The 27511-nt window shown below is 42.8% G+C and overlaps 2 protein-coding genes across 7 annotated transcripts in view; one reads left to right on the top strand and one right to left on the bottom strand.

The window, feature by feature from the left end:
• The window catches only part of Lerp (lysosomal enzyme receptor protein), a 28113-nt gene extending 14536 nt beyond the window's left edge, over positions 1 to 13577 (top strand). The window contains exons 11-17 of one of the 4 annotated variants that reach the window (XM_041774530.2): positions 348 to 494; positions 1154 to 1333; positions 1396 to 1522; positions 8668 to 8735; positions 12208 to 12481; positions 12557 to 12687; positions 12784 to 13577. In XM_041774530.2, coding sequence (XP_041630464.1) covers positions 348 to 494; positions 1154 to 1333; positions 1396 to 1522; positions 8668 to 8735; positions 12208 to 12481; positions 12557 to 12687; positions 12784 to 12864 — 1008 coding nt within the window. In that variant the 3' untranslated portion in view covers positions 12865 to 13577. Of the gene's footprint in view, positions 1 to 347; positions 495 to 787; positions 916 to 1153; positions 1334 to 1395; positions 1523 to 6922; positions 7532 to 8667; positions 8736 to 12207; positions 12482 to 12556; positions 12688 to 12783 lie in introns of those variants that run through there. The other 3 variants (XM_041774531.2, XM_041774532.2, XR_011445303.1) reach the window with 3 other exon arrangements.
• A 172-nt stretch (positions 13578 to 13749) lies between these two features.
• The window catches only part of Tl (toll like receptor), a 48692-nt gene continuing 34930 nt past the window's right edge, over positions 13750 to 27511 (bottom strand). For all 3 annotated transcript variants that reach the window (XM_070286556.1, XM_017182240.3, XM_017182241.3), the window contains 2 exons: positions 17107 to 18381; positions 13750 to 17013 (listed from right to left, as the gene is read on the bottom strand). In XM_070286556.1, coding sequence (XP_070142657.1) covers positions 14937 to 17013; positions 17107 to 18332 — 3303 coding nt within the window. In that variant the 5' untranslated portion in view covers positions 18333 to 18381 and the 3' untranslated portion in view covers positions 13750 to 14936. The remainder of the gene's footprint in view (positions 17014 to 17106; positions 18382 to 27511) is intronic.

The following is a 27511-nucleotide window of genomic DNA, read 5'->3' as shown; positions in this document are numbered from 1 at the left end:
GCGGTGCCATTGAACTATCCATTAAATTGTCGTTTGTGCTGACTCGGACCGGCATGTCCTGCTGGTGGATCTCTGGTCATGCCAGTTATCATCGCATCGATGTGCTGGCCACTCTGCTCGTTCCGAGCTGCTTGGCCTGGACACCGGCAACAAGGATAGCAACAAGCTAGAAGCAACCAGTAACCAGCAGCCAGGAGCAGGCGACACTGGAACGTGTGCTTGGCTCAGACAGGGATTTCGAGTTATTTGCCGCAATCTCAGACATAAAGTTATACATTTCGCTTTCGTCGAGCAGGCTTAAGGCGCCCCTTTCACCACTTTCACCCTCTTGTTTGTCTCGTTCACAGAGCATGGGATTTCCGCTGGTCTCGCTGTCGCAAAGGAATCGCACCTCCGCCGAGCTGCTGTACTTGAAGGGTGATCCCTGTCCGTGGGACAACAGCACGGAACTGTCCACGAAAATGCTTTTCAACTGCAACATGCGTGCGGGTCGGGTAAGTGCACTGGAAGAAATTAAAATAATAAAATACAGAAAATACGCACTGAGAATTAACACGCATACATAAAATTGCATGCTTGCTTGCAGATTAATATTGGGGAGAAATCATATATTTATTTACTTACTAAAATGCTTATTAAGTTTTGATTTTATTGGTAATTATTTGGCATTACACTAAACAGCATGTGCAGTTGGGCTTAAATTATTATTTCGTATGATTTCCCTATTTTTAAAAGTTTAATTTCACTTATAATTTGCAGTTTTTGGTTTTATTTCTTCTTAATTTAGGGTCAACCTGTTTTACGTTCGATTGAAGACTGTATCTACAATTTTGAATGGGAGACAAATATTATTTGCCAAAATTAAAGTTTATTTTTCAGAATTCGGTTCTATTTTCAAAATATTAATTAATATGTGTGAGTTTAACAACTTCTATATAGCTTTCATAATTTTCCTAATTTTGACAAGATTAAATACTTCAAGTGTATAAAAAAAACCCATACATCGGATTCTGATAGGCCATTTGTGCGGACAGCTTTGACTGGGTCACAGTCATGCGACTATTTCAAAGGACGACATCGCCGCTCACCTGCAAATTGCCTGCACGCTCCTAATGGCTGCTCTTCTTCACCTTCCTTTCCCTCCTCCATTTAGGGGCAACCAGTGCTGCGTTCGATCGATGACTGCACCTTCAGATTCGAGTGGGAGACGAATATCTTTTGCCCGCCGCACGAGTGCACCTTCAGTGCGGACACCTGCGAACTGGTGCACGATGAACTGGGCCATCGTTTCAACTTTAAGAGTGCCCCCTTCACCAACGAAGGCAAGATTCAGGTGAGTGTCGGCCCACAGAGGGATTAAGTTTCCCCTAACTGGGCTTTTTTCCGCCATCCCAGATCGACTACAAAGCCACGAAGATGTGGGTAAATATTTGCGGAGCTCGCCGCAAGGCAATGACGGACTATTCACAGTCGCTGGTCAACATATTCTTCACACACGAGTCGCCTAATTGCGGCAAGGAAGGTGAGTGTTGACGCTGCAGCTGCACTTGCAGGGCCGTCTAATTCGATTTACATATTCCGGCGGGGAGAGAGGGTACTGGATAAGGAGCTCGCGTTGTCGCTTGTCGCTTCCGTTTCTGGTTCCGGTTCCCTTTCCGCTGGCGCAACATGCTCGCCTTGTCGCCATTTTGTTTGCCTTTCTCTATCTGACTTTTTTCTAGTTTTTTTTCCCCTCCATTTTGTTTTTGGAGCGCTTTTGGGTGTTTTGTGGGAAAACGGGAGAATCGCATTAGATTTGGCGTACAGCCCAATGCACTTTCTTTGCCCGGTGACACTGCACCATCCTCGTTGCTTCATCCCCCCTGCGATCTTCGTGGCATTTTATCACGCCACTTTTATCGCTGGCACTCATGGTTTTAATGTCTGCGATTCGTTGGGGTATGATGGAGTCGAGGAAATATTGTGAATATGTTTTATATTTTATATTATTTTGTATACATGGTAAAATTTACAGAATGTAATGCAATGTACAAGCAAAAGCATCCATTTTAAAATACTCTCATACTGTTTACTGGGTATCTTGAGTTCGTTTCCTTCTTAGCAAGTGTTTTTCTTGACTTTTTTTTTTATTATACGCGACGCCATTCTTGCAACTGCGACATTTTCGGGCACTTGTCGTGGTGGCTCTTTTCGCCGGGTTTTTTTTTAGTAGTTTGCTTTTTAACTAAGATTCTTTTTGTCCGTCTGCGGGGGAAATAAAAAGTAAGCAAAGTGCTTGAAATTATACAAAAAAATATATCTAGCGAACGAGTAAAAAAAACTGTCTACGAGATAATGCGGTAAAATAATCTTGCTGCACTTGGGAAAATCTCTCTTTTTCTCTGGAGCTTTTCCTGTTTTTTCTGTTGATTTTCTTATTTTTATTCGTTGTTGAAAATACCAAAAGTCACAGTGATTAAAATCCCAAAAAGAAGGTCACACTTATCTAATTCCTTTTTGGCTTCCTTTCGTATGCTCATGCGTACCCGAATTTAATTGCTTAAAGATAACGAGAGCGTGCGGTTGTGAAAAATAAAGAAGTTTAATTAACTAAATCTATAATTAAAGTGTTTTTACTATTTGGCAAATCTGGCTGGCGGCTTCTTGGAGTTTGTATAAACTCTGTTTATATAAATCTCATAGGTTATGGGCCCAGTCACAATTTGCAGCTAAGTGCTATAGTGAAATGCTTTAATTGTTAAAGAATAATTTTTAACAAATAATAAAAGTGAAATAAAAAAAAAAGTGAACAACGTACATATAAATATAACGGCGCACCAAATTGGCGTACATTTTTCATTTTCAGTGCGAGTGTTAGAGCAGGATAGCAACACAAATTCTAAGAAGCGCAATTTTTCTCAGAAGATGGAAAAAGGAAAGAGAAACATAATACCTTTTAACGGGGAAAAGTATTCTATATGGAAGTTTAGAGTTAGGGCTTTATTAGAGGAAAACGAGTTGCTGAAAGTAATTGACGAGAAACCAAGTGATGAAGAAAGTGAGGAAGTGAAGCGAGCAGAGAGAAATGCAAAGAGTCTTATAATAGAATATTTGAGTGACTCTTTTTTAGTGTTTGCCAATAATGGGAACTCGGCTAAGGAGATTTTTGAGAATTTGGATAATATTTACGAGCGTAAAAGCCTGGCATCTCAACTTTCATTACGCAAACAATTACTGGCTTTAAAATTGAAGGGTGACTCTCCGCTAGTCAACCATTTTCGTTTATTTGATGATTTGGTTACTGAGTTAGTTGCAGCGGGAGCGAAAATAGATGAAATGGACAAAGTGTCTCATTTGCTGCTAACACTTCCAACTAACTATGATGGAGTAATAACAGCGATAGAAACTCTCTCTGAGCACAGTTTAACATTAGCATTCGTAAAGACTCGGCTTCTTGATCATGAAATTAAACTAAAAGGAGTTGGCAAGGACACAAGTGCAAAAGTGTTGCAGGCTATAGGCAATCGAGAGCCTAGGGATAGCACAAACAAAAACAAAAAATTAAAATTTGTGAAGAAACAATTTCCGAATAAGATAAAGCCTAAGCTGAAGTGTTTTCATTGTGGCAAATTAGGCCACATGAAGAAAGACTGTTTCTTCTTAAAAAGGCAGGCAGGAGGCAACCAGAATATTCATGCTCAGAGTAATGTTAGAGAGAGACAGGCCCAGATGGCAACAGCAACGCAGCCAGAACGCTCGTTTGCATTCATGACGAACCTAGCTGTTAGAGAGAGACAGACTCAGATGGCAGCAGCGCAGCCGGACTGTGCTTTTGCTTTTATGATGAAATTAGCTAATTCCAGTGAACAGACAGACGGCGTAGATTTTATATTAGATTCAGGGGCGTCAGATCACATAGTAAACGACATAACTTTATTTTCTGAGTATGAGAATATAAATCCGAGTGTAGCGATTGAGATTGCAAAGCGTGGAGAATTTGTGTATGCTACTGCGAAAGGACTAGTTAGTCTTAACAGTTCCGGGAAAAACATTACATTACAAAATGTGCTGTATTGCAAGGAAATCCCGCACAATTTACTATCCGTGAAAAAGATGCTAGATGCTGGAATGTCCGTCGAGTTTAATCCGGATGGTATAAAAGTAATCAAAGACGGTAACTTGGCATTTGAAGGGTATTGTAAGTATAATATACCGATTGTGAAATTTTATTTAAGTAGAAAAGTATATACATCCAAAAGTTTAAATGATGCAGAATATCGCTTGTGGCATGAAAGGTTAGGTCATATTAGTGTAGGAAAATTCTTAGAAATTAAACGAAATAGCTTGTTTGAAGATGTTGAACTTATTAAAAACGTACAGCTAAATAAAAATGAAATATGTGAGGCGTGTATTAACGGAAAGCAATCTAGGCTAAAATTTGAGAAATTTAAAAACAAAGAAAATATTGATCGCCCATTGTTCGTAGTTCATTCTGACGTTTGTGGTCCGATTACGCCCTCAACTATTGATAATAAAAACTACTATGTAGTATTTATTGATCAGTTCACACATTACTGCGTGACGTATTTAATAACTTATAAATCAGATGTGTTTTTTGTATTCAAAGACTTTGTGGCAAAAAGTGAGGCTCATTTCAACTTAAAAATGGTAAACCTATATATTGATAATGGCAGGGAATACCTCTCTAATGAAATGCGTGAGTTTTGTGTAGAAAAAGGTATCAGCTATCATTTAACGGTTCCTCATACCCCACAATTAAATGGTGTGGCAGAGCGGATGATTAGAACAATCACCGAAAAAGCTCGCTCTATGATTAACTGTACTAAACTTAATAAAAGTTTTTGGGGTGAAGCTGTTTTAACAGCAACTTATTTAGTTAATAGGTCCCCAAGTAGAGCGTTGGAAAATATAAGAAAAACACCATATGAGATGTGGCATAAAAAGAAGCCAATATTAAAGTATTTGAAAGTATTTGGATCGACTGTATACGCACTAAATAAAGTGCGTAAGCGAAAATTTGATGAGAAATCTATTAAGACTATACTTGTCGGGTATGAGCCAAATGGCTATAAATTGTGGAATGAGGAATCGAGGAAATTTATGATAGTTAGAGATGTAGTGGTGGACGAAAAAGGACAAAACTCTATGACTTTAAATGAAAATGACTCTGTGGTAAAACATAATGAAGTTAGCAGAAGTCATGATTCTCCAATTGAAGAGAATGAAGAGTTAGATTTTCCATCACAGGAAATGAATGAATCAATAGATTCTAAGTCTGGTGAAAACTTAAATGAAAATTCCACTTGTCTCGAGAATACCGATCCAGTAGTTGAAGCTGGTGATAATATACAAGAAAATGAAAATCAACAAGTCAGACGCAGTGAGAGAAATAAAGATAAACCAAAATTATCATATAGATTTTTAGAAAAATGTCTTATGAATACCCAAATATGTTTAAGTGAAATTCCCAATACTTATGAGGAAATTAAATTTCGAGATGACAAAGCCTTGTGGGAGGAAGCTATTCAAGATGAACTAAATTCGCATTTTGTAAATAAAACATGGTGCTTAGTGCAAAGGCCTATGGATAAAAACATAGTAGATTGCAAGTGGGTTTTTAGTTTAAAGCAAGACGAAAATGGTAACTTACTAAAACATAAGGCAAGACTGGTAGCGAGGGGCTTCACCCAAGAATATATGATGGATTATGATGAGACCTTTGCACCTGTTGCACGAATTTCTAGTTTCAGATTTCTTTTAGCATTTTCTAATCAATATAATTTGCTGATCCATCATATGGATGTGAAAACAGCATTTTTAAACGGAACTTTAAAGGATGAAATTTATATGAAGGTTCCAAAAGGTTTAAACCAGTATGATGGAAATAAAGTATGCAAACTAAATAAAGCTATTTATGGCCTTAAGCAAGCTGCAAGATGCTGGTTTGAGGTTTTTGAAAATGCACTTAAAAATTTTGGATTTCAGAATCTAGAAGTAGACCGATGTATATATATTTTAGATAAGGGAGATATAAGTAAAAATATATATTTACTATTATATGTTGACGATGTGGTAATTGCCACCAGTAATTCCGAAAGTATGTCTAAATTTAAAACTTATCTTTCAAGTACATTTCAAATGACTGACTTATGTGAAATACGACATTTCCTGGGTATAAAAATTGATCGAAAAGATAATCAAATTTGTCTCAGTCAATCTGCATATATTAAAAACGTTTTAAGGAAATTCAATATGCAAGATTGTAATCCAGTTAGTACCCCTCTTCCAAGCAAACTAAATTATGAGGATTTGCAAGCTGAAGAATCATGTGAAGCACCATGTAGGAATTTAATTGGCTGTTTAATGTACATAATGTTGTGTACACGGCCGGACTTGAGTACATCGATAAGTATCTTAAGTCGGTATACTAATAATAATAACAAAGAATTATGGCAATGTCTTAAACGAGTTCTAAGATATTTGAAAGGAACTGTTGACTTAAAGTTATCGTTTAAAAGGAATCCTAAAGTGGATAATATTCTTATAGGATATGTCGATTCTGATTGGGCGGGAAATGAGACTGATAGGAGAAGTACTACAGGATATATATTTAAAATGTTTGGAGATTGTTCAATTTCCTGGAATACTATGAAACAAAAATCAGTTGCTGCTTCATCTACTGAAGCCGAATATATGGCCTTATTTGAGGGTGTAAGAGAAGCATTATGGCTAAAGTCATTAATAAGTGAAATTAAATTAAAATTAAATGGCCCAATAGATATTTTTGAAGACAACCAAGGTTGTATTAGTATAGCCAACAACCCTACTTGCCACAAGAGAACTAAGCACATAGATATTAAATATCATTTTACCAGGGAACAAATTGAAAACAAACTAATCTGCGTCAAGTATATTTCCACAGATTTCCAATTGGCTGATATTTTAACGAAGCCACTACCAACAGCTAGATTCACTGCACTGCGAGACCAACTGGGGCTAATTGGACCTTTAGCCTGAACCTTTATATGGAGTTTCTTTTTAAACCAAGACAAACTGGATCTCTTGGCATATATATATATATATAATTAACCATAATCAAACCAAAATAATTCCTAGTCTAACCACTGCTGTTTATATATATAAGTGAATCATGTTAATTTATGTTTTTTGATTGATCTGATTGGGTTTTACTGGGTTTCCCCAATTCTTTGCAGCAAATGCTGGATCAGAAAAGAAAGAGACCCCAGAGAAAGAGAGAAAGAGAAAAAGAAAAGAAAAGAAACTACAACCATTTGAATATGCACTCACTCGTATAAAATTATGTTTTTGTTAATCCGTAATTTGTATCAGTGTAACTTTTGAGGTGGCGTGTTGAAAATACCAAAAGTCACAGTGATTAAAATCCCAAAAAGAAGGTCACACTTATCTAATTCCTTTTTGGCTTCCTTTCGTATGCTCATGCGTACCCGAATTTAATTGCTTAAAGATAACGAGAGCGTGCGGTTGTGAAAAATAAAGAAGTTTAATTAACTAAATCTATAATTAAAGTGTTTTTACTATTTGGCAAATCTGGCTGGCGGCTTCTTGGAGTTTGTATAAACTCTGTTTATATAAATCTCATATTCGTTTTTTTTTTTTTGTAGATGTGATACTGCTGCATGAATATTTAATGCATGCAGAGCAGACAGCCAGGACAGAGTGTGTGTGTGTGTGTGGGTGGGATGGGGTTTTCCGGCATCCTGTGCCGAGATTTCCCCCGGGCCGCTCCGTGTTAGCTGCCTTATATTCGCACAATGATTTTTATTCGAGCCATTGCATGGCACTTAAAACTTTGCCATTAAAAAACAAAACTTTTTATTTTGACAAATAAAACTGACGACGATTTAATTATGACACATCTCCATTGTCTCTCCGACTTGGCCATAAAATGGAATTATTTTAGAAACTCTGTGGCGCACAAACTGTGTTGCCATTGTTTTGGTTTGGGCCAACGACAGAGCGCAATCTGCAAGCGATCAGACAAATTTAATATGCCCAGTGACAGGCGTTAGCAGATACCAGAAATGTGTGGGTGGTCAGAGGAGAAGGAGGAGCAGAAGCAGGAGGCGTTAGAGGAACATTTGCCAAAAATCCCAACGAGTTGTAGATTTTGTGTGGCTTTGCGACCGAAGCTAGAGGCTTTGATTCCCCCACACCAGGCTGGAGATGTACGCATTTCATGCTGAGCATTTGACCGACAACAGTAGCGCCTGACCCTGCAGGAGGCCAGGACAACCGGGGAAGGGGGAATGGAAGGAAAGGCAGGAGCAGGAGCTGTTGGGAGCAGTGTTGTCGTCTGTGGTGATAATTATTTTTGGCTTTTATGCGATAACTTTGCGGTGTCCAGGCTCAATCCACTTTGCTCCAAACCCCTTGTGCTGTATCATTTCAAATTTTGATAAGGATACTCTACTGCTGCTCCTGTGTGTTTTTGTGTGTGTGTGTGTGGGGAAGCCAGCCTTTGTCTGGCCCATAAAAGTGGAAAGCCAGCTAGAGTCTGCTGCTGTTGCTACTGCTTTTTGTACGCTTTTATTAGGGTTAAGATTGTTTTGAATGTGGGTTCATTTGAACTAATTAAAGTGCTCTCGAAACTAATGCCCTATTACGTTTACGTTATATCCCTTGCAGGCACGATGAACGTCCAGATCCGCCTGATATGCAGCAACCAGACGGAGAGCAGCAGCATCATCTCCAACGTAAGTACCAAGGATACTTTATATATATATATGTATTTATTTGTAAGCAAGGAATCTCTTACCTGACGCTGCTTGTTCTTGGCTCCTTGGAGGATTACAAAGAGTGTAGCACGCCTTTCAGCGCCCTGCCAAATGCGCATCAAAGAAACACGGCAACTGTAGGGATATTTTGCGATGTTTTTCTTGTTTATATACCCTTGCAGATGGGAATTATAGCGGTTTAGTTGAGAGGGTGACACTTTCAATTCGGTTAAGTGGTATGGATTGGGATTATTTCTACCTTGGATTACGATTTTCTTTTATCTTGGAATATATATACTCGTTACTTAATTTAACCTAATTAAAAAGTTATTTAAGAGGGGTTTCCGCATCGATCGATATCGATATCGATATTTAATGCGTTGGCCTATATATAAATCGATCATTTAACTTCCATAAATCAAAATTCTGTTTGTTTAGAAAACAATTAAAATAAATGTATAAATATGTTTGTGTTCACACTGAAAATAATATCCTATCGTAAAAATATCGTGAAGTTAGATATATAAATTTTCAAAATTTTAAATAAAAAATATAAGTCAATACTTATTCTAATATTTTCATTATGATATCGCTCGATATATTTTTCAACAAAAAGAGTTTATCGATAGAAATCCCTACTCATAAATGGTAACTTAGGAGAAAGGCCCCTCAACAAGGCAGAATCTTTAGCTTTTATGGCTATTTTTTTTCAATTAATTACCCAAAAAGTACAAAAATTCCTATATAAACTTTAAGAGTATCTACAATTCGGTCTTCTTAAAAGACCCCTCCTTGTTTTATGTTTTTTATTCCCCCTTTTTAATTTTTGTAAGCGAACAAAAAGTCTTGACAGTCGCTTGGTCCGTTCTCAAAGACCCGCCACAAGGCACTGGGTCTACTCGGCTTTAAAGTAAGAATGTATGAAATATGTTTGCGGAAAAGGGCAACCAGGGACACGGAAAGGGACACGGAAAGGGACACGGAAAGGGACACGGAAAGGGACACGTTGAGGGACACGGAAAGGGACACGGACTAACTGGTGCAGGTGAGCTGCCACCTTGCAAGAAACGGTGGTTTTTGGGGGCGGCGACTTAGGCGGGTGGCTTGGGAGCCCGGAATGTGCGGCAGGTGTCCTTTGTTATGCTTACCACCTGGCAATCGGCTTTGCCTGTGCATCTTCCTGGCTTTCAGCCCTTTTTCTATGTCTTTGTCCTTTGTCTTTTCATATTTCTGTTTTTGCGGTTCGCTTTGCATTTCTTGCTTGCTCCTTGTCTATGGCGCTCACCTGCTTTCACCCGTTCACCTGTTCAGCTGCTCTTAGCTGCTGGTTGGAGCTTTTGTTTCCCCCGAGTTCATTCGTGTCGCATGCGGCTTTGTTGTCATCCGGGCACGCAGGATCAGCTGGCAAGATATATGCAGGCAGGCATTGTTCGCTGTGACCTCTTCTTGTATTGACCAGATGACCCTTGGCCTGTGACTTGGGAAGGAGGAAATTAAATTAAAAGCAGGTCCTTTATAGAGCGCCTGCTGTGTGTGTGTGTGTGTTTTTGTATGTTTGTGGGAGTAATAATATAATTAAGTTGCATTCGCCTGCAGCACTTTGACTAATGACCAGCCATCCGACTTTGTTGTGGCTTTTCCAGGAGCCCCAGCTCAGCATCATTAGCATGCAGGGCATGCCGGGGCACGGACCTGATGCCGGGCTGGGTTCTCTTTAAGCTAATTAATAATTGTTTGCTTTGCTTGCACGACAATTAACCGCAGGTTGCTGAAATATTTCCCCATTTTCACGAGCACAATGCATCGGAATTAGTGGCGCAGGTCCGATTGCATTAGCCGCCGCCCCGAAAAACGTTTTGCAATTAGTGCTTGAGGTCGACTCCCGCCGCCAACACCCCCTCCAAAAAGGACTCCATCAGGGCGCATTGTAGTCCATTACCCAAAAATTACACCGTAGGAAGCGGCGGCGATGATTGAAAACATTTGCCCCGCCCGCCTTTCTAGGTCGATAGTTTTATGTGTTACCCGGCCAGACAGGACGCCCAGGATTCGCCTGTATTTGGCTTCGATTTTGCATTTGTGGCACCAGGCAATTGACCCAAATTTAAACCAGCTGCCAGCTGTTTGGCACCTCCGACAAATGCTTCCAAAAGCCGCCATTGCCATCGCCAGGGGGGAGAGCCCATGTCACAGCTGCGGGCTGTGGCCTTTGTCACCCAATCACCCAGCCACATTTCGATTCACATTTGTAGCATGTCCCTGTCCCTAACCGATGGGATGGCTCTTTGCTATTGGCATGTGTATGCATCATCCAATGATGTTAATTGCTCCCTGGGATCTTTAATATTTGCACTTCCTTGTCCGAGCAGACAGCTAATACATCTGAGCAGCTCAACAGGTTAAGCCCAACAAGAAGTTGTGGTCATCTAGGAGGGAAAGCGGAAAAAAGAGTGCAAAACAGCTTATCGTTGAAAGAACCCCAACACGTTTTAATCCTTGAACTGCAGAGCGGAAAATAACAGTTTTCGCTGCACTTAAAAAAACGAGAAATTGCGAGAGGGAAAACGTTGAGTAATTTCAATTTAAAAAGTCCTTAAACAAGCGATAATTTGTGGATTCCCTTTTCCAAACTAAATTTATTTTCTTATGAAAGTTACTTTGTTAAATCAAATATTTACATAAAAACCTACAAATATTTTCTCCCCGTGTATATGTGTGCAATTATAGCATACTATATATACACAACGAAGGACAAGTTTTTGGATAGCAACAAAAAGGAGCTGTGTACACTGGCTCCTGGTACTCGTCCTGCCACTGGCAGAGTCGCTGTTGGAAAATTAGCGATTCAATGAAATGGGATTTTAAATGGCTGCAAACTTTTTAATGCGCTGCTCCCCCCCCACCAACACCTCCCTCACTACAAGCTACAGTTCCAGCTGCTCCCTCTGCTTCCCGCTTCCTGGCAACCTTGTTCTCCTCGCGGACATGTTCGTGTCTGGTGCGGCGCCTCGCCGTGACGGGAAAGTTTCAGCCAGCTTTGGGCTGGCGAGCGTTTTTGCCGGCTCCAGTTGCCAGTTGCAGTTGCGCCGCAAAAGTTTTTAAGTTATGCGCACATTTGCTGTTTCATTTTGCAGTCGCTGGTCGCGCCGGAAATGGTCTTTGGGTGAAAGTGTTGCCAGCGAACACAGAACGCAGAATACAGAGCACAGTAAGGGGTTTTTCCAGGCGACCCAGGATGCCGGAAACAAGCTGCGAGCAGTTGTTGCGCCACAAATTTGTGCAGGCCACTGGACGAGGGCAAGGATGCGGAACGAAGGAATGGGAAGTGTTAGGGCGTCGTATTTTACTCGGAATTTATGTCCGCCCTCGGTCCCCCATATCAATTTATTTATTTATTTTCCTTGCACTTAATGAAGAAAGTTTCTAATTACAAGAATCCGTTTCCTTGCAGGACCAGCAATGCAATTTGCTTTATGTTCAGCGGACGCCCAGCATCTGCCAGTTCCTGTCCCTCGGTGTGCCCCAGCAGGATGCCCAAGGCGGTGGCTCCAGTAGCTCCAGCTCAAGCTCAAGCTCGAGTTCCACCAGCACTAGCACCACTACGACAACGACAACGGCTTCACCAGCGGGTAAGCCAACTAAGGCAGCCACGTCGACAACTACAACGACAACAGCTGGCCCCGATCCGGCGGCTACTCCCATCAGGCCGACGGCCTCCGTGGGCAGTAAGTGCAGCTGGCCCGCTTTGATTGCACTGCCAGCCATCACTCATTCTCACCGTTTTTCGCTCTTTTTCGCAGCCATCCTGGCGGCCATTTTGTCGGTGACCTTCTGTGTGACGTGCCTGGGACTCTTTGCCTTTTCGCCGGCACGGAGGCAGCGAGTGCGTCGCTTCTTCCGGCGCAGCAACTCGGCGGTTCGCTACTCCCGGGTAAGTTTGCCACTCGGTGTTAGCAGCCAGGAGGAGTCGGAGCCAGGAGCAGTCAGGAGCTAACTATGTCCTGCTCCTCCATTTTCCATCCTTTAGGTGCAGTCCAACGAGGAGGCCAACCTGCTGCTGGAGCCCAATGGAGAGTTCACCGAGAGCGATGATGACATGCTGCTTTAGGGGGGCCAACATGAACCCAAGTCGTCGAAGGAGGAGGACACGTCTTGGCCATTAGTAGGGGGAAACACCAGGTGGTGGAACGGAGGTAGCTAGATAAAGACACGCAAGATCCCAAAGTGAGAAACACAGAACACCAAAGACATAACTGAAAACTGGAACTGATTGTGAGTTAAAAATAATTAAAACTAAAAAACCGTAGAAGGAAAGTAAGGATAAGGGATAAGGATGAGAACTGCTTAAGGATGTTGATATACAAAATTGTACAATATGCGTAGGCTACAACGACGACATACACAACCCAATTAACGGACCTATATATACATATATACACCCACACACTATATATTTTATATACCCTTCGTATGAAAAGGATTACCCCAGGCCTAACCCAAACCCCATAGCTATAGTCAAGTGCAATGTGCATTCACAAGAGAATTGCCAAGGACAATTGCTTGAATAGTATTATCGCTGGCAACTAAGATATATATATATATATATATATATATACTATATAGAGCGGCAGCTTGTTTCCTTCCATTAACAATGTGATTTCCTATTTCGTTTTTTGGCAATTTCAAGTCCATCTTGGGTGCCTTTTTTATTCCTTTTTGTAACAATTTGCAGTCTGTACTTACATTTTTATTTCTGTCTTGTTTGTTTTTAGGTAATTAAGTCCTGTCTTATTAAATGTACAACTTTAAATGTATACATATATATATAAATATTTAATAAAAATTAAAAAAAAATAAATAAAAAATAGCTTTGTTTTTATATTTTTATGAAAGGTAAAAGTAAGCAAGAATAATATAGAAAACTTCCTTTCTTTTGAATACTTTTTCACTGTTCAAATAATCCCAAATATAAACCAAACTCTTTATAATTTTTAAAATATATTTTATTTTGCATTGTATGTATGTGTTTTCCATATACAATTCGAATTAATTTACTCATATGCATTACAGAGTAGATGAGTGTGTCTGCGTAAATTTGTAGGTACCTTAGGCATTACATATCAGAGACAATCTATAGCTTAGACGATATACACATACTTTAGCTTAATTACATTTACGTATCATAGACGATATTTATTTTGTTTTTATTTCTCATATGAATGAAGAGGCTAGCCTAATGGTTTGGTAGATGACGTGATAATGGTTTTCCGTTGAAATTGGATAATGTCTCGGGGTCCGGTATGTACTTATTTATATAGCGTCGCTTAAATGGGCGTGAGATTACAATTGATATTCGTGATAGGAAATCTGGTGCGTTACGTCTGTTTTTTTTTTTGGAAAGTACAGAAATTCTCATTCAGCGTATGTACAGAGAGGTGTGTGAGTGTGGGTAATAATAGTTACTTAGGACCTAAATATCTAGCATACATACATACATACAAAGAAGGCAATTTCTCATTTCGGTAGCATTTGTTGTCGTTATTTTTGTTCACAATTAGAAATTCTATACTACTATTTGGATACGTCGTATGTGTATTGCATGCGGCTCTTACTCGTAGTAGTTGTGGCTTCTAACAAATAATAAGTAGGTTTAGTTCGAAATAAAGCTCGCTTTGTTCTAAAGTTGGGCTGAGATTCCTCTCCGTTCAAAGGTAAAATATTATATTTAAATAAAAAAGGGGCAGGGTGAGCCTGGAGCTACTCTCAGTTTGTTTAGCGGCGGCAGCTTAAGATAATCCTAATGTACAAATAATCACTAATTAAATGAGATTTGCTGTCTTACGAGAGGGTCTAGGCTAGGCTTAAAAATAACACTTAACAGAGTGATGCCTCCTACTTGCACTTCACCCTCAAACTATTATTTCTTTTATAATTCTTTCTTTAACAAAGGCCACATGAAATATTGAAATTGGAAACTTCTATAAACTTTTCCCGAAGCGCAGGCTAGGAGTTTGGGGAGGGGGGAAGGAAAATCGATAATATTCTCTAGACTTTATACATTCAGCTGGGTGCTTCTCCGCCTCCGTTCGTGGCAGTGGGTTGCGGCTTCTTCTCGCCTCTCTAACGGAACAATAGCTCATCGTCGGGATCGAACTGGAAGAGCTCCGCCTTCTCCCAGTCCTATACGTCGCTCTGTTTCGCATTTGTGTTGATGATGAAGGCGCCGTTGATGTGGCCGTTGGCATGGTGCGCCTTGCCATTGGGCGTGTAGAGATTCGTCAGTCCATTCTTGCCGTTGGCAATCATCATGGCCGGGTGCGTGGTGCCTCCATTCAGCTGCGCCACCAGCGGGTTTTTGGTGGCCTCCGCCGGCGGCGTGGTCAGTGGCGGCGTCACTGGCGACGGCTTGATCAGCTCCAGCTTGTCATCGGTGGAGCCCTTCAGTGGCGACTTGATCAGTGCTCCGTTACCCACATTTCCCAGGGACTTGCGGTGAGGCAGGGCGAAGCGCAGCTTATCCCAGAACCAGGGATCGCCCCACTTCAGGTAGGTGTTCATCTTCAAGTAGGCCTTCAGCTCCTCATCCAGCTTCTCCACATCCCCAATGTCCGAGTAGATGATGACTATGATGCGGGCACGACCCTCGTTCAGCGCAGATCTGTGCGCTGCCCGGAACTCCATGCGTGCCCACTCCGACTTGATGAAGTTCTGGCTCAGCACGATAATGGTGCGCCGCGAATCCGCCACGGATCGCATGATATTCTCGGGTATGTGTCCGCCCACCAGCCAGTCGCGTTCATGCACACACAGCTGGAACTTCTGGGGACCATGCTCCAACTGCGGCACCAGGTAGTCCTCGATGAAGCTCTGGTCCTTGTGCGAGTACGAGATGAAGGCATCGAACTTCTTGTCCTTGTCCAGCTCCTCCTCGGTGACCAGCCACAGGAACATGTTGTGGGCATACAACCAGATCTTGATCTCCATCTGATACTTGTAGTACAGAGCAGCCGTGAATCCGGCTAGGAGGCCAGTCAAAGCGATTACCACGGCCAGGGCAATAAAGGCGCTACGATCATCTGGACAAATGTCGTTGGTAGACAGCTCCACCATTCGTGTGGGCGACTCTGCATTCATGCACATCATCTCATTGCGATCTTCAATCCTCTCAAAGTTATCCTGGGTGAACAGTAGCAGAGGCTTGGCATAACAGTCGCAGTTCCAAGGATTCCCAGCTAGCCTCAGCGAGCGATATGGCATGGTGCGGTTGAGGAAGCCCAGCACGGTGGCGTTCAGAGCCTGAAGTTGATTGCGACTCACATCCAGGTGATTCAGGTGCCGCGGCAGTTGATCCACCTCAATGCTGGTGAGATTATTGCCAGCCAGATGGAGACTGGTCACCTGGTCGTAGCCACGAGTGTCGAAGGAAGGCAGGCTAAGGAGTGTGTTGTTCTCCAGATACAGCTCCATGATGTCCAGGTTGTTGTGGAGATCTGGCAGTCTGGGCACCTCGGTCAGGTTCCCGCTGTTGCAGTTCACCAGCAAGGCCTTGTCGAAGGTTCGCACCCAGCAGCTGCAGCCGAGCGGGCACTTTCGCTCTCGCGGATCGTCGGAGATGTCCAGCGGACAGATGAGCTTCTCGGGCAGCACCTCACGCACAGGTGTGGCCTGCAGGGCACTGGGCTGGCTACAGGTCAGCCGATCTGTGCGTAACTTGAACTGTCTGGTATAAGCGGGCACACGTTCGCCCCTCACCAGCTGGACAAAGCGAAGCAAAACGCAATCGCAGACCAAAGGATTATCGTTGAGATCCACGTGCACCACCTTTGAGCCCATGTCCTCGCTCACCTCCAACTCCGTGGGCATTTGTATCCTCGTAATCTGATTGTGCGTAAAGTTCACATGCAATCGGTTCTTGGACAGAAACTGCAGATCCTCGTAAGAAAGCGAGCTAATGTTGTTGTAGCTCAGATCCAGGACTCGTAGCTGCGTCAACAGGAACTTCCAGTCTGAGTAGATGAACAGCACCGAGTTATTGCGCAGATTAAGGGTTTCCAGCTCGGTCAAAGGGCTGAAGGGGGAGTTGCCTGTGACCTCGAGGATGGCCTCCAATAGCGGCTGCTGCAGATTGATGTCGTTGTTCTCCAGGTGCAGGTGCCGCAATTCAGTGGCGCCTACAAAGGCATTGGGGTCGATGGTGCGAAGGCGATTCCAGCTCATAACCAGGGTCTCCAAGTGGCCCAGTCTGCTGAAGAGGTCGCTGTTTTTATAGAAAAAAAAAAAAAATAAATTAATTAATTATTTTAAATTTAAATGAAATAATATGGGGTATATATCTTAGAGTATTATTTACCTGCTAATCCCTGTCAGCAGATTATCCTCTAGATTTAAATCCGTCAGTTTGGTGGTGTGCTCAAACAGCTTGTCCGGCAGATGGGTCAACCTGTTGCTGCTCAGGTCTAGACTCAGGAGATTCACTTGATGCTCCAGCAGCCTGGCAGGCAGCGTGGTCAGCAGATTCTCCTTCAGCGAAATGTTAGTGATCCCCGTCGAGTGCTCAAAGAGATCGCCTGGCAGTGTCTCCAGTTCGGATCGCAGCAATATAACCTTCAGCTCCTGATGGTTGGCAAACAGCCGCGATGGCAGGGTGGTGAGTGGCACGCGGTTGTTGAGGATTCGCACCTGTTGCAGGTGGGGGTTGTGCTCAAAAAGTCCCTCTGGCAGGGAGCGGAAGTGGTTAGCACTCAGATTAATCTCCGTCAGATTCGTGAGCAGGGCAAACACATCATGAGGCAGCTGCTCGATTCCATTGGCATGGATATCAATATCCAGCACCGAGGTGGCACCTTCAAAGTCGTGTTTGGTCAGGTTGTGCAGCTGGTTGTTCCACAGATTCAGGTGCTTCAGCTTGGGCATTTTGCTAAAGATTCCAGGCGGCAGTCGTTTGAGCCGATTGCTGGCAAACTCAATGGACTCCAGGTTCTCCAGGTTGTCAAACAGATGCGGCGGCATCTCGGCAATGTTGGCCATCAGCTCCAGGGCACTGAGGTTGCGCAGATCGCTGAGCAGGTTGCCGGGTATATGCGTGGGACGGCGCGAAGTGAACCTCAGACGTTTCAAATTGTGCAGACGTTCCAGGTGCTGCCGCGTGATATTCATGCCCAGGTTGTCGCTCTCAAAGATCAGCATCTTGGGCGTGGGAATGCCCAGAAAGTCTAGGATCCCAGCAATGGGCGTGTGTCCTGGCAGCAGGCATCTCTGCATGGTGACCATATCAATCTCACCGATTCTCACGTTCGGCAACTGCTGGTAGTCCGAGGTGTCCGTGAGGTTGCACACGATCGAGACAATGTTTCGGCTGGGTTGGATATTGAGCCGGAACTTTGGGTTCTCCTCGTTGGCTGGGCAGTGGATCTCGTACTCTGACATAATGGGTGCACACTGGCAGGCCGTGCTCACGCTGAGTTCGTTGCATTCATCGCGGCCAAAGGACGCCTCTGCGACTGGCCAATGGACCAGTTGGAGAAGCACCACCAGCAGGAGCAGCGACAGCTCTGTAGCTGCTTTTGGTCGCCGCATGATGGATGAATTGTGTGTGGTTTTTGAGCTTCCTTTTTATTTTGTAGGACTAAAAGTAAACAAGAGAATTTAAAATTAATTAGAAATTTATATTTTAAATTTAAATAATTAGTAATTATAGCCTTATTTAAACCGAGTTTAGCCCTTAAAAATGTTTTTCTAGCTCTAGTTCTTCCCCCGTTACTTTCTGTAATTAATAAAAGTTTAATTTGAGAAATAGTTGACACCAGACATTTGTCATTATCATAATGACAAGCCAAAGGCACACAAAATGTTCGAAATATAAATGAAAAGGCAGCGACTTTGTGGGCGGAGTGGCAACTTTGGTGTAATTATATGGAAAAGTGAAATAAAACTGAATACAAACATTTGCCATTCCTTAATGGAATAACCGTGGAAAATGCGCTCATTACGGCTCGCTGGCACAGAGTGTGCTGTGTGTGCGTGAAGTAAAGTCTTTTGAATGCGGCTTAATCAGGGACAGTTAATTAAGCGCCAGTCAAAATTTTTGACAGCCTGGCAAAAATATTTCATTAGCAGCACACACACGCATACATCACCGAAAAGTGAATTCAATTTAAATGTGCGGACGCTGCCGGGCGGAAAATCCCGACTCCTGGGCAAGGACACGCTCGCGTACACAAAGCAACACCTACTCGGGTAAAAATATGGCACGAACAGCGGACACACACACACATCCTTTGCTCGCTCGCTTCCTGGGCCATGTTGCATTTCATGGTTGGCTCACCTCGAAACCACGCCCAGCTTCTGTTCCTCCGTAATCCCCGCCAGAGTCCGTCCGCCCGCCTGCCCGTCCGTTCGTCTGTGTGGTGTAATTACGGTCAGGGAGTGTATAAAATTTTGTAAAACGCTCTTGCTCTTGTGCTCCAGCTTGTGCTCGTGCTTCTTGGTCCTTTTCCACTTCCTGTTGCTCCGTGTGGTAAGTGGACATCGGGGCACTTTACGGTCTTTGTGCATTTAATGAATTTGTCATGCGCTCGAGTGCTGCATAATACGAGATTTTCGTTGAAGCCTCTCGTCAAGTCCTTGCTCACAATCTCCGTTCCCCATTGAAGTCGTCCTGTCCTCTCCACTCAATCCTGATGGTGACAATTTAATTGTGCCCATTACCGAACAATTTGAAGGGAATTCAATTAAAAGTTTCGGCCTCCTAGCTGTCGCCTGTCGTCGTCATCGTCGTATTTTCTCTAAAAAAGGCAACTTTAGGCCAGATTGCATTTGTCGCCTCCCTCCTACTCCTCCTCCTTCAAGGACTTGTGTAAAAGAAAAAGGCAGATGGACGCTTTTGAATGAAATTTTGATAAGGCAATTTAATTATGCGCGCCATAATTTGATTTTCAAATTGGTGACTTTTCCTCATTAATTAGGACAACTGCCGGACACAATGATGAAATTTCGCCGAGCTTGCCTCGGGCTGTGAAAATTTTGTTATTGATTTTCCTGCTCCACCTCCCTCGGTTCGGTCAGCAAAATGTTTAGTAAAATGCCTGTTCAACCATAAAATCTGCATCTGCTGGACGCAGTTTAAATATTTTCTTGTTTTGTAAACAAAAAGAATTTCAAATTGAATTTCAGCACATTGATTAGACAGATTATTTGTTCAAGAAAGTGTTTTGCTATCGAAATATTGTCGAACGCTTATGCTGATAGTTATTGCAAATCGAAAGCAATGTGTTGGCTAAATGTTTGCCTGGCCACATCAGATATCGAGTTGGGTTGCCTTTAAGCTATTAGATGGCAGGATAGACACGCCGCTGCCGCCTCGGGCTCGGATTCATAGCCGAACTCAACACCTTGTTTTCGTAGACCAGGATTCGTGCCAGGCTTATGCAAGGCAAGTAAGTTTTTCCCTCTACACTCTGGCAGCTAATGGTGATGCTCGTGCTCCTGCTCTGGCTCCTACTCTGGCTCCTACTCCTGCTCCTTTCTTGCTATTTGTGTAGCCGACTTCAATTTCGCATAAAACTTTAAGCACTTTTCACCCAATGAGTTCGGCCCTCCCCCTTAGAAACTACCTTCTCTTACAAAACCTGCTGTGTTTTGCCTTTTAAATTTCTTAGCCAAGCCAAGTGAAGTGAGAGCCAGTCAGGTACATGAAGAAAAAATCTGTTTACTAACTTATTATATCTTAGATTTTATATCCCTTTTAATCACATAAATCAATAAGCTTATTATAAGTTTTTATCCATCACAAAAAACAGTTTAAATAAAAAGTTAAACCCCTAAAATCCAGCTTATAATTTCTTCCTGTGCTGGATGTAAAGCTCGCCAAGCTGGCTATTGTTGTTGCTGCTGGCGCTCTGCCTTAGCTGCTTTTCTTGCCAAGATTTTAAACATTTATATTCACTTAGGAAAATTACTTTTCGCCTTTATGCCACGCTGGCCGTGTAAATATCCAGCAACGAGCTGGAACCTGGCTCGTTCAATCCGCAGCATTGATATCCCGAGCGCGTTTTGTTTATGCAACCTAATCTTGGAGGTTCGTTCCCCCTTTGTTTGTTTGTTGACATCTTGCCTCGAGCAGAACGGGTCCCTGGCCAGGACCAGGACGCAATCAGGCTTGAAGTGTTGCCAGTTGCCAGGCCCCCACTAACCTAGCTTTACGCCTTACTCTCGGAGGGGCCCTGGCAATTAATTGAATCCTGCCCTGGCACCCAATTTAATCCCGCCAAGGCAATTAAAAATAATTGCTCATTTTACACACACATGCTGGGAAATTATGAACACACACACACAGCAGGATGTGTGGTGTGTGTGTTCCGCTCGATTTAAAATTTTGTCTTGTTTAATTAGACGCTGTGTGTCGTTAATAAAGGTTAACGAAGTTTTACCAACGCGCAGATTTTTCACACATTTTCACAGGTCTCCCGTACGAGTCCTGGGGAAACCCCCAATACCCGCACGTAGTACCTGAAGCACACACAGAGATTCACAGACATTCCAGTTGAGTGCGCATTTTTGCACTCACATGCTCGCTTCCGGTATGTAACGGTACTAAATTCATTAGGCACACTAAATTACAACCGCAGGCACGGCAGGCATGATGAGGTTGCGGCGCAACTCGAGGAGCAGCAGGAGCTCGCTTTCACCTTGGATTTTTATTGCTCACCCAAGGAGTACACACATTGTAAGCCTTCCCTTTCGAAAAGGAACTGCAGAAATCCAAGAAACCCACGGAGTCAGGGAGGCACTCGTGTTGGTTTGTGTCTGATGTTTAATAGTCGTCGCACCGCCCGCAGCGTGCTCGTGGAAAATTGGCTTTCAGGATGCCTGCCTGCCGCAGAGCATTTTATTATTGTCGAGCAGCCAGAGCAGCGCTTCGTAGGAGCCATTAAATGGTTAAGTTTTCTTAATACTCAGCCGGTGGGGATTACGGGCAATGCCAAAGCGTTTAAATGGCGTTGACATATTGTGTGCGCCCTTTAAATGAATTTTTCAATTCCCCAATTTTCATGTGCAGAAGCGATTGCCATGCCAACTGAAATTGGCAAGAGCCAGAGCTCCCCGCTCGCATTCATCAATCAACATGACTAATTACTACAATTCCTGCCAAGCGGCTAGAACTGGCTCTCCAGCTCCAGCTTCTGCTCCTGCTGCTGCTCCTGGTCCCACTCGGCTGCCAAGAAGAGCGGCAAAAAAAGCTAAACAAGTTGTTTAACAATTTCTTATTAAAAACTTACAAATGCTCGAGAAAAGTTCTTACACGCATGTGAAGTACAGTCAGCAAGTGAGGGGGCTTTTCTTTGCCCATTTTCCAGCTCCTAGGAAACGGCAAGTCTGGCCAAGTGCGGTTTTTGTATCCCAGCACTGCACTGGCAATGTTTCATTTTCCTCTCCCCCACCAAGTTACATGTGTGTGTGTGTGTGTGTTTGGGTTGTGTTTGCCAAAGGATTTCAATTCCCCCAAAAACTTTTGCAAGTCTTTTGGCCCCATGTTTCTGGTTTTACAGGCATCGCCTCCAACACTTTGGTGAGCGGCAGCCAAGACATGTTTATATAGCCAGCCAGATGGGCCAATGTATTGCCGAACCGGAGCTTTAAGTAAACATCTGTGTTCGCCATCTCAGGGAGCGTCAAGCATCCAAGCAACCAGCAAACGCCACTCGCAAGATGTGCTTTGGGGGAGGGGCAGGCAAGCAGGCAGCATGTGAAGAGTCTCTAAGCGGGTCTTAATATCGCAAAATTGGAAACTGTTCAATATGTGTGATTGGCAATGTGGCAGCGTCTGTCTGCCACAAACACAACAGCTGCAACATACTTGTACTGCGAGTTCACATAGGAAAAGGATCTTGTTTACATTTATATTTTTTCTTAATAATAAAGCAATTTACTTGTTATTAGGGGTTGTTTATTGTAAAAAGTAGACTTTACGATGATTAAATAATAATAAGCTTATTAATTAATTTGTATAACTATTTATAGCTGGAGTATTCAATTTTATGTTATACCTAATTCTTTAAAGGACTTTACATTAAAAAAGAAAATCTTTATATTAATGTAAAACATCTCTCTGGGGTGCCTGCTGCACCCAGGCTAATTACGCACAAACGTCGCGTCGCAAGGTTAAGACTTCCCTCGGATGAATACATTAAATCCGCCTTCATTATTTATGGCTCACACTTTCTGCAGAATTTTTTTTTTGCATCAAAATGCCAAGGAGGAAAGGAGCAAGCAAAAGTACTCGAGCCGCTGTGAATTGAAAATATCTCGAAGCTGCTTTCGCAGTAACGCCTTGGCCTAAGTGCAAACCGCCGACGGGCTTGGCGAGACGCTCAAGTGCACAATCTGGAGGCAGGAGATGGCGGAGTGTCAGGGAATGCTCCCATTTAAATGCAAAATTTTCTATTAGTAAACGCATCAGCAGGGCTCAAGCTCAACTTCTAGCAGCAGGCGAACAAAAAGCAACTTCAAAGTCAGCGACAAATCCATAAGATACTCGCTCACTCATTACTCTTGGCAGCCTGCACAGCTCACTGAAAGTTCAACTTACAGCAGATGAAAGAAAAAGGGGTTAAGACCTGATTTGCGTATTCCCCCCAGTCCCTCCACTCTCACCCGCCCCCATATACATATATATTCGCGAAGGGCCTCTCCAGATCTTGTTGAAAGCCAGCTCATTGTCTGGGAAATAGAAAGGCGGCGAGGCGATGCTGAGGCTGCTCAGGCAACGGCTGCAATTTTAAGGCCCTAACTGAGGGTATTATTATAATGCAATATAGTTTGTAGAGCCATTAAAAATATATAATTTTTTATATTTCATTTTAAATTAAATTAAAATCTTAAGAAAACAAAAATTGCTAGATAAATGTATTGTATACATTTTTAAGTGTTTTTAAATACTAAACAAAAGCAAATGATTATATAATTAACTAAATATAATTTAGAATATAGGAAATAATAATTTAATTGAAATTACAACTGTTAGAGCATTACAACTTCGGCTTTCGAAACACCTTACTTCTCTTTTGCCTCCAAGAAGTCGCCAAGTGAAAGGCTTTGTAATGTCATTTGTCTGTTAATCATGTTGTCGTCCCCAAGTCCCCAAGTCTCCCAAGTTTTTCGCAAAGTTTTTTAGCATAATGCGCTCGTGCCCGAGACAAATGCAAAAACTTGTTGAGCCCATGGCCGGATGGCCCGGATGGGTGCTTCTTTTAAGCCGGCAAGCCAGCAAAGCATGCGTCACGCATTCAAGTTTAATAGGCTTCGGCCACGCATTGTTGTTGGCCAGGCTTTCGTCGATGATGATGTTAATAATAATGATGATAATGATGTTGATGATGGGCCCTGTCGATGCACAGCAATTGCTGTTTATGCTACACGCCTTGAAGGTTGGCCAGAAAACGCAGAAGCGCCATCGGCCAATTGTTTACTCTAGTTTGCCTCGGTCCCAACCGATCACAACTGTGGCCCTGCCCTGCCCCAAAGTCACTCAAATGGATACTCTCTGCGGTTGACTGCTTCTCCACTCCTCCGCATCCATCTCATATATATACATACACACACACATAGCTCCTTCCTTGGCTCACTTAGCGCACATCCTGTCAGCCAGGTTGATGCGGCCAGCCGTGTTTAGATTCGGTGGATGGGCAAACATTTAACGTAAATTGATTTCCACTCACCAGGCGATGACGTGGTGCACACAAGCTCAAGTGTACATGGTGGAAAAATTATATAAATTAGAAATAAACCTTGGATATAATAATAATAAATTATACAACCGTAGTTGCTATATTAAAATAAGTTCATAGAATCCTATTAATGTTTATCATCATTGTCTGAGCTTAATTAATACTCTTTTAGAGGTATATATCACAGCCTAATCAGTTAATCAGTGCATTAAAGCAGGACTATCGCTAAATAATTACCCCATTAATCATTGAATATATTATAATTAATTTCAAAAACAAATCTAAATGCATTTGAAATGTTTTTTTTATCTCTGTGTGGGCGTACAAAGGTGGGACATCGTTTCGCTAGGACCTCTGGCTGGAAGGAGAAGCAGCAGCTGGAGCAGCACCATCAATCTCCCGGGCCAAGTCCAAGTCCAAGTCCACTCTTCCACTTGCAACTTGTCATTTCCTTAAGCTCCGGAGTTGCTCAACTGGAGGAGCAGAGCACAGCACTCACTCCTCCTTGGACGGCTAAGTAAATTTATCTGCAACTTCCACACACGCACAGTCCATCACATAAATAAACAACTCGACGGTAGGAAGACGGCAGCAGAAGCAGCAGCACTGGCCGCTGGCAGAGAATAGGAAAATAAAATAATAGACACCCAAGCCAGTCCCCCTGTTCGCATTCAATTTGAGCCTGGCTGACATCGTAAATGAAAATGTCGTCCATTGCACGCTCCGCCGGCGTTCGTTTAAACAGCGTTTTATGGCTACGACTCGACGAGTACGAGAGGTACGGATACGAGTACGTATCTAAGTGGCAGGCCAACCACCATCGGCCCTCATATTGTAAATAATACAGCATAATGCCTGCTGTCTTTACTGCCGGCCAACCCAACCCATCTGAGCCGTTTCGGCCAACCCATCCATGCCATCGACAAGCCGCCAAGTGTGGCCAAGTCCAATTGCCACAACAGGCACGCGTACACTAACAAAAACTACTTAAGAAGAGGTATTTAAATCTATACAATAATATTTTTCTATCGATAAATGTGTGTACGTTTCAAAGATCCACAAATGTTTGCCAAAAAATGCTTTACAATTTTTTATTAAACATATTTTTGATAACATACTCTTTCTAAGTGCACACCTCAATTACCAGAACAGAGAACAACGACGTCGCAGGAGCCTCGGGCACTGGGTTGTCTTTAATCTTTGGGGACAGGTTCCAACAACTACTTAATTTTTCGTACTCGTGCCTGCATTCAAAGTTTGGCTTTCGCTTTGTCTCTGGGCATTTTTATGCTTTCTTGATTTCTATTTATTCTGGCTGTCGCCGTTTCGCGTTGCTGTTTGTTTGCTGACTGTTCTCCCAGCCGGCCCTCATAATTTGCGCTGTGTTTTATTGTATGCAGCTTAATTCGCGGACCCTGCCCCCGAGCCCCAGCTCCAATTCCCGCCAGCCCCAATCCGATGGTGCCTCTGTTTTGTTCTGCTTTAGTTCGACGTTGAAATGTGAGTCACGTTTAAAGTTCTGCGTTGGGGCCTTAAATGGCATGCTTGCTGGCCATGATTATGGTGGCGGAATCGGAGGAAGAATCCCCTTCTGGGCCGATGCCATATATAGCGCTAATTGTGCACATTTTGCGCTTGTTATAAATAAACGCACACGACCCTGCCAGCCTGCTTGCCTGCCTGCCTGCCTGCTGCTGCTATTGCCCATTTAAGCCCTGGCTGGCCTGGGTTCGGGCCCAGTTCAATAGGGGCCATATTTATTTTTGGCAAGCAGACGGAAAAGCCAAAGTTGCAGTGATAATTAAGACACTTTAGCGAGTGTTCTTGGCGCCATTTTGCCGCTTAGCTTGGCGTCGCCAAACTTTAAGACTTTTCTCGTTAAAACTGAGAAGAGATTTCAATGAATATAAATCGTAACCTCTACTAAAAACATATCCATAGGATTTTAGTAGTTGTTTTTGTTTCTATCCTGGAACTGAGAGCATATTTCCGTCTGATGATGCTTCCGTAAAACCCAAATCATTCCCTGCCAACCGAGTTATCTGTGACGGCCAGGCCTAATCCCACAACAATATTTATTTGTAAAAGCACAATTTTGTGTGCATATTTGCACAGGATATAATATAGTAGTATATATAGCGACCGTCACCACATCCGTTGCAGCAAAAATCGAACCAATGAATGTCCGACTTGGTTTTGGTGGAAGCCAAACCAGCACGGGGTTTGTCCTTCATTGTCGGCTCAAATCCAAACGAATTTCGACGTTTTTTATGCTCTGATTTTGGTTATTTATTGACGTCTATTTTCTATAGTTTTTTTCTACAGCTCCCCACGGATTCTGGGCAGGCATTAAATATGTATAAATATTGATAGATTTTCGGTCAACGCTTTGATTAACATTTAAAATGGTTATGGCCAATGTGTTGATATATGTTTCACACGCATTTATAGAGACATTAACATTTATCAGAATCGGGAAAGGGAGGAGTGGGGCCAGGGCCCTGTTTAACATAAATTCACCAAATAGCCGCGGAAAGGAAGGATGAGTCCTGGGGACAATGACAATGCCCGGCCGCAATGGCGATAAATAAAGATTAAAATCTGTGAAACGGTCACAAAAGTGCCTGGCACTTCATTTCAATTTATGTGCATAAGTATTTATATTTATACGCAGGCACACACGCACACACACAGACAAGCAGCGGTGATAAATCAAAAATCGTTGCCTACTTTTTGGTGTCACAAGGCAAGGCTCGAGGACCCAGGACGCAGGACCCATCCCATCCCAGCCCAGGCAGTGCGTGTGCATTTGTTTGCATTGTCGCCGCACAATAAATGCAATTTCATGTTTCAATCGCAAAAAAAGGACAACGGCAGCCGCAGCTGGGAGAATTAAAGTCACCAGCTCGACTGCCTGCCAGTCTGTTGGTAGTTATGGCAACAACAGTTGTTGCCAAATGAAAAATCAAAATGGCGACGACCAAGTGAAATCATTACGTATACGCAACGTGGTATTAAAATTCACAGCGT

This window comes from Drosophila kikkawai, chromosome 3R (assembly GCF_030179895.1).
Source record: "Drosophila kikkawai strain 14028-0561.14 chromosome 3R, DkikHiC1v2, whole genome shotgun sequence".
Classification (NCBI taxonomy): Eukaryota; Metazoa; Arthropoda; class Insecta; order Diptera; family Drosophilidae; genus Drosophila; species Drosophila kikkawai.
This window is presented reverse-complemented; position numbering and strand designations above follow the sequence as displayed.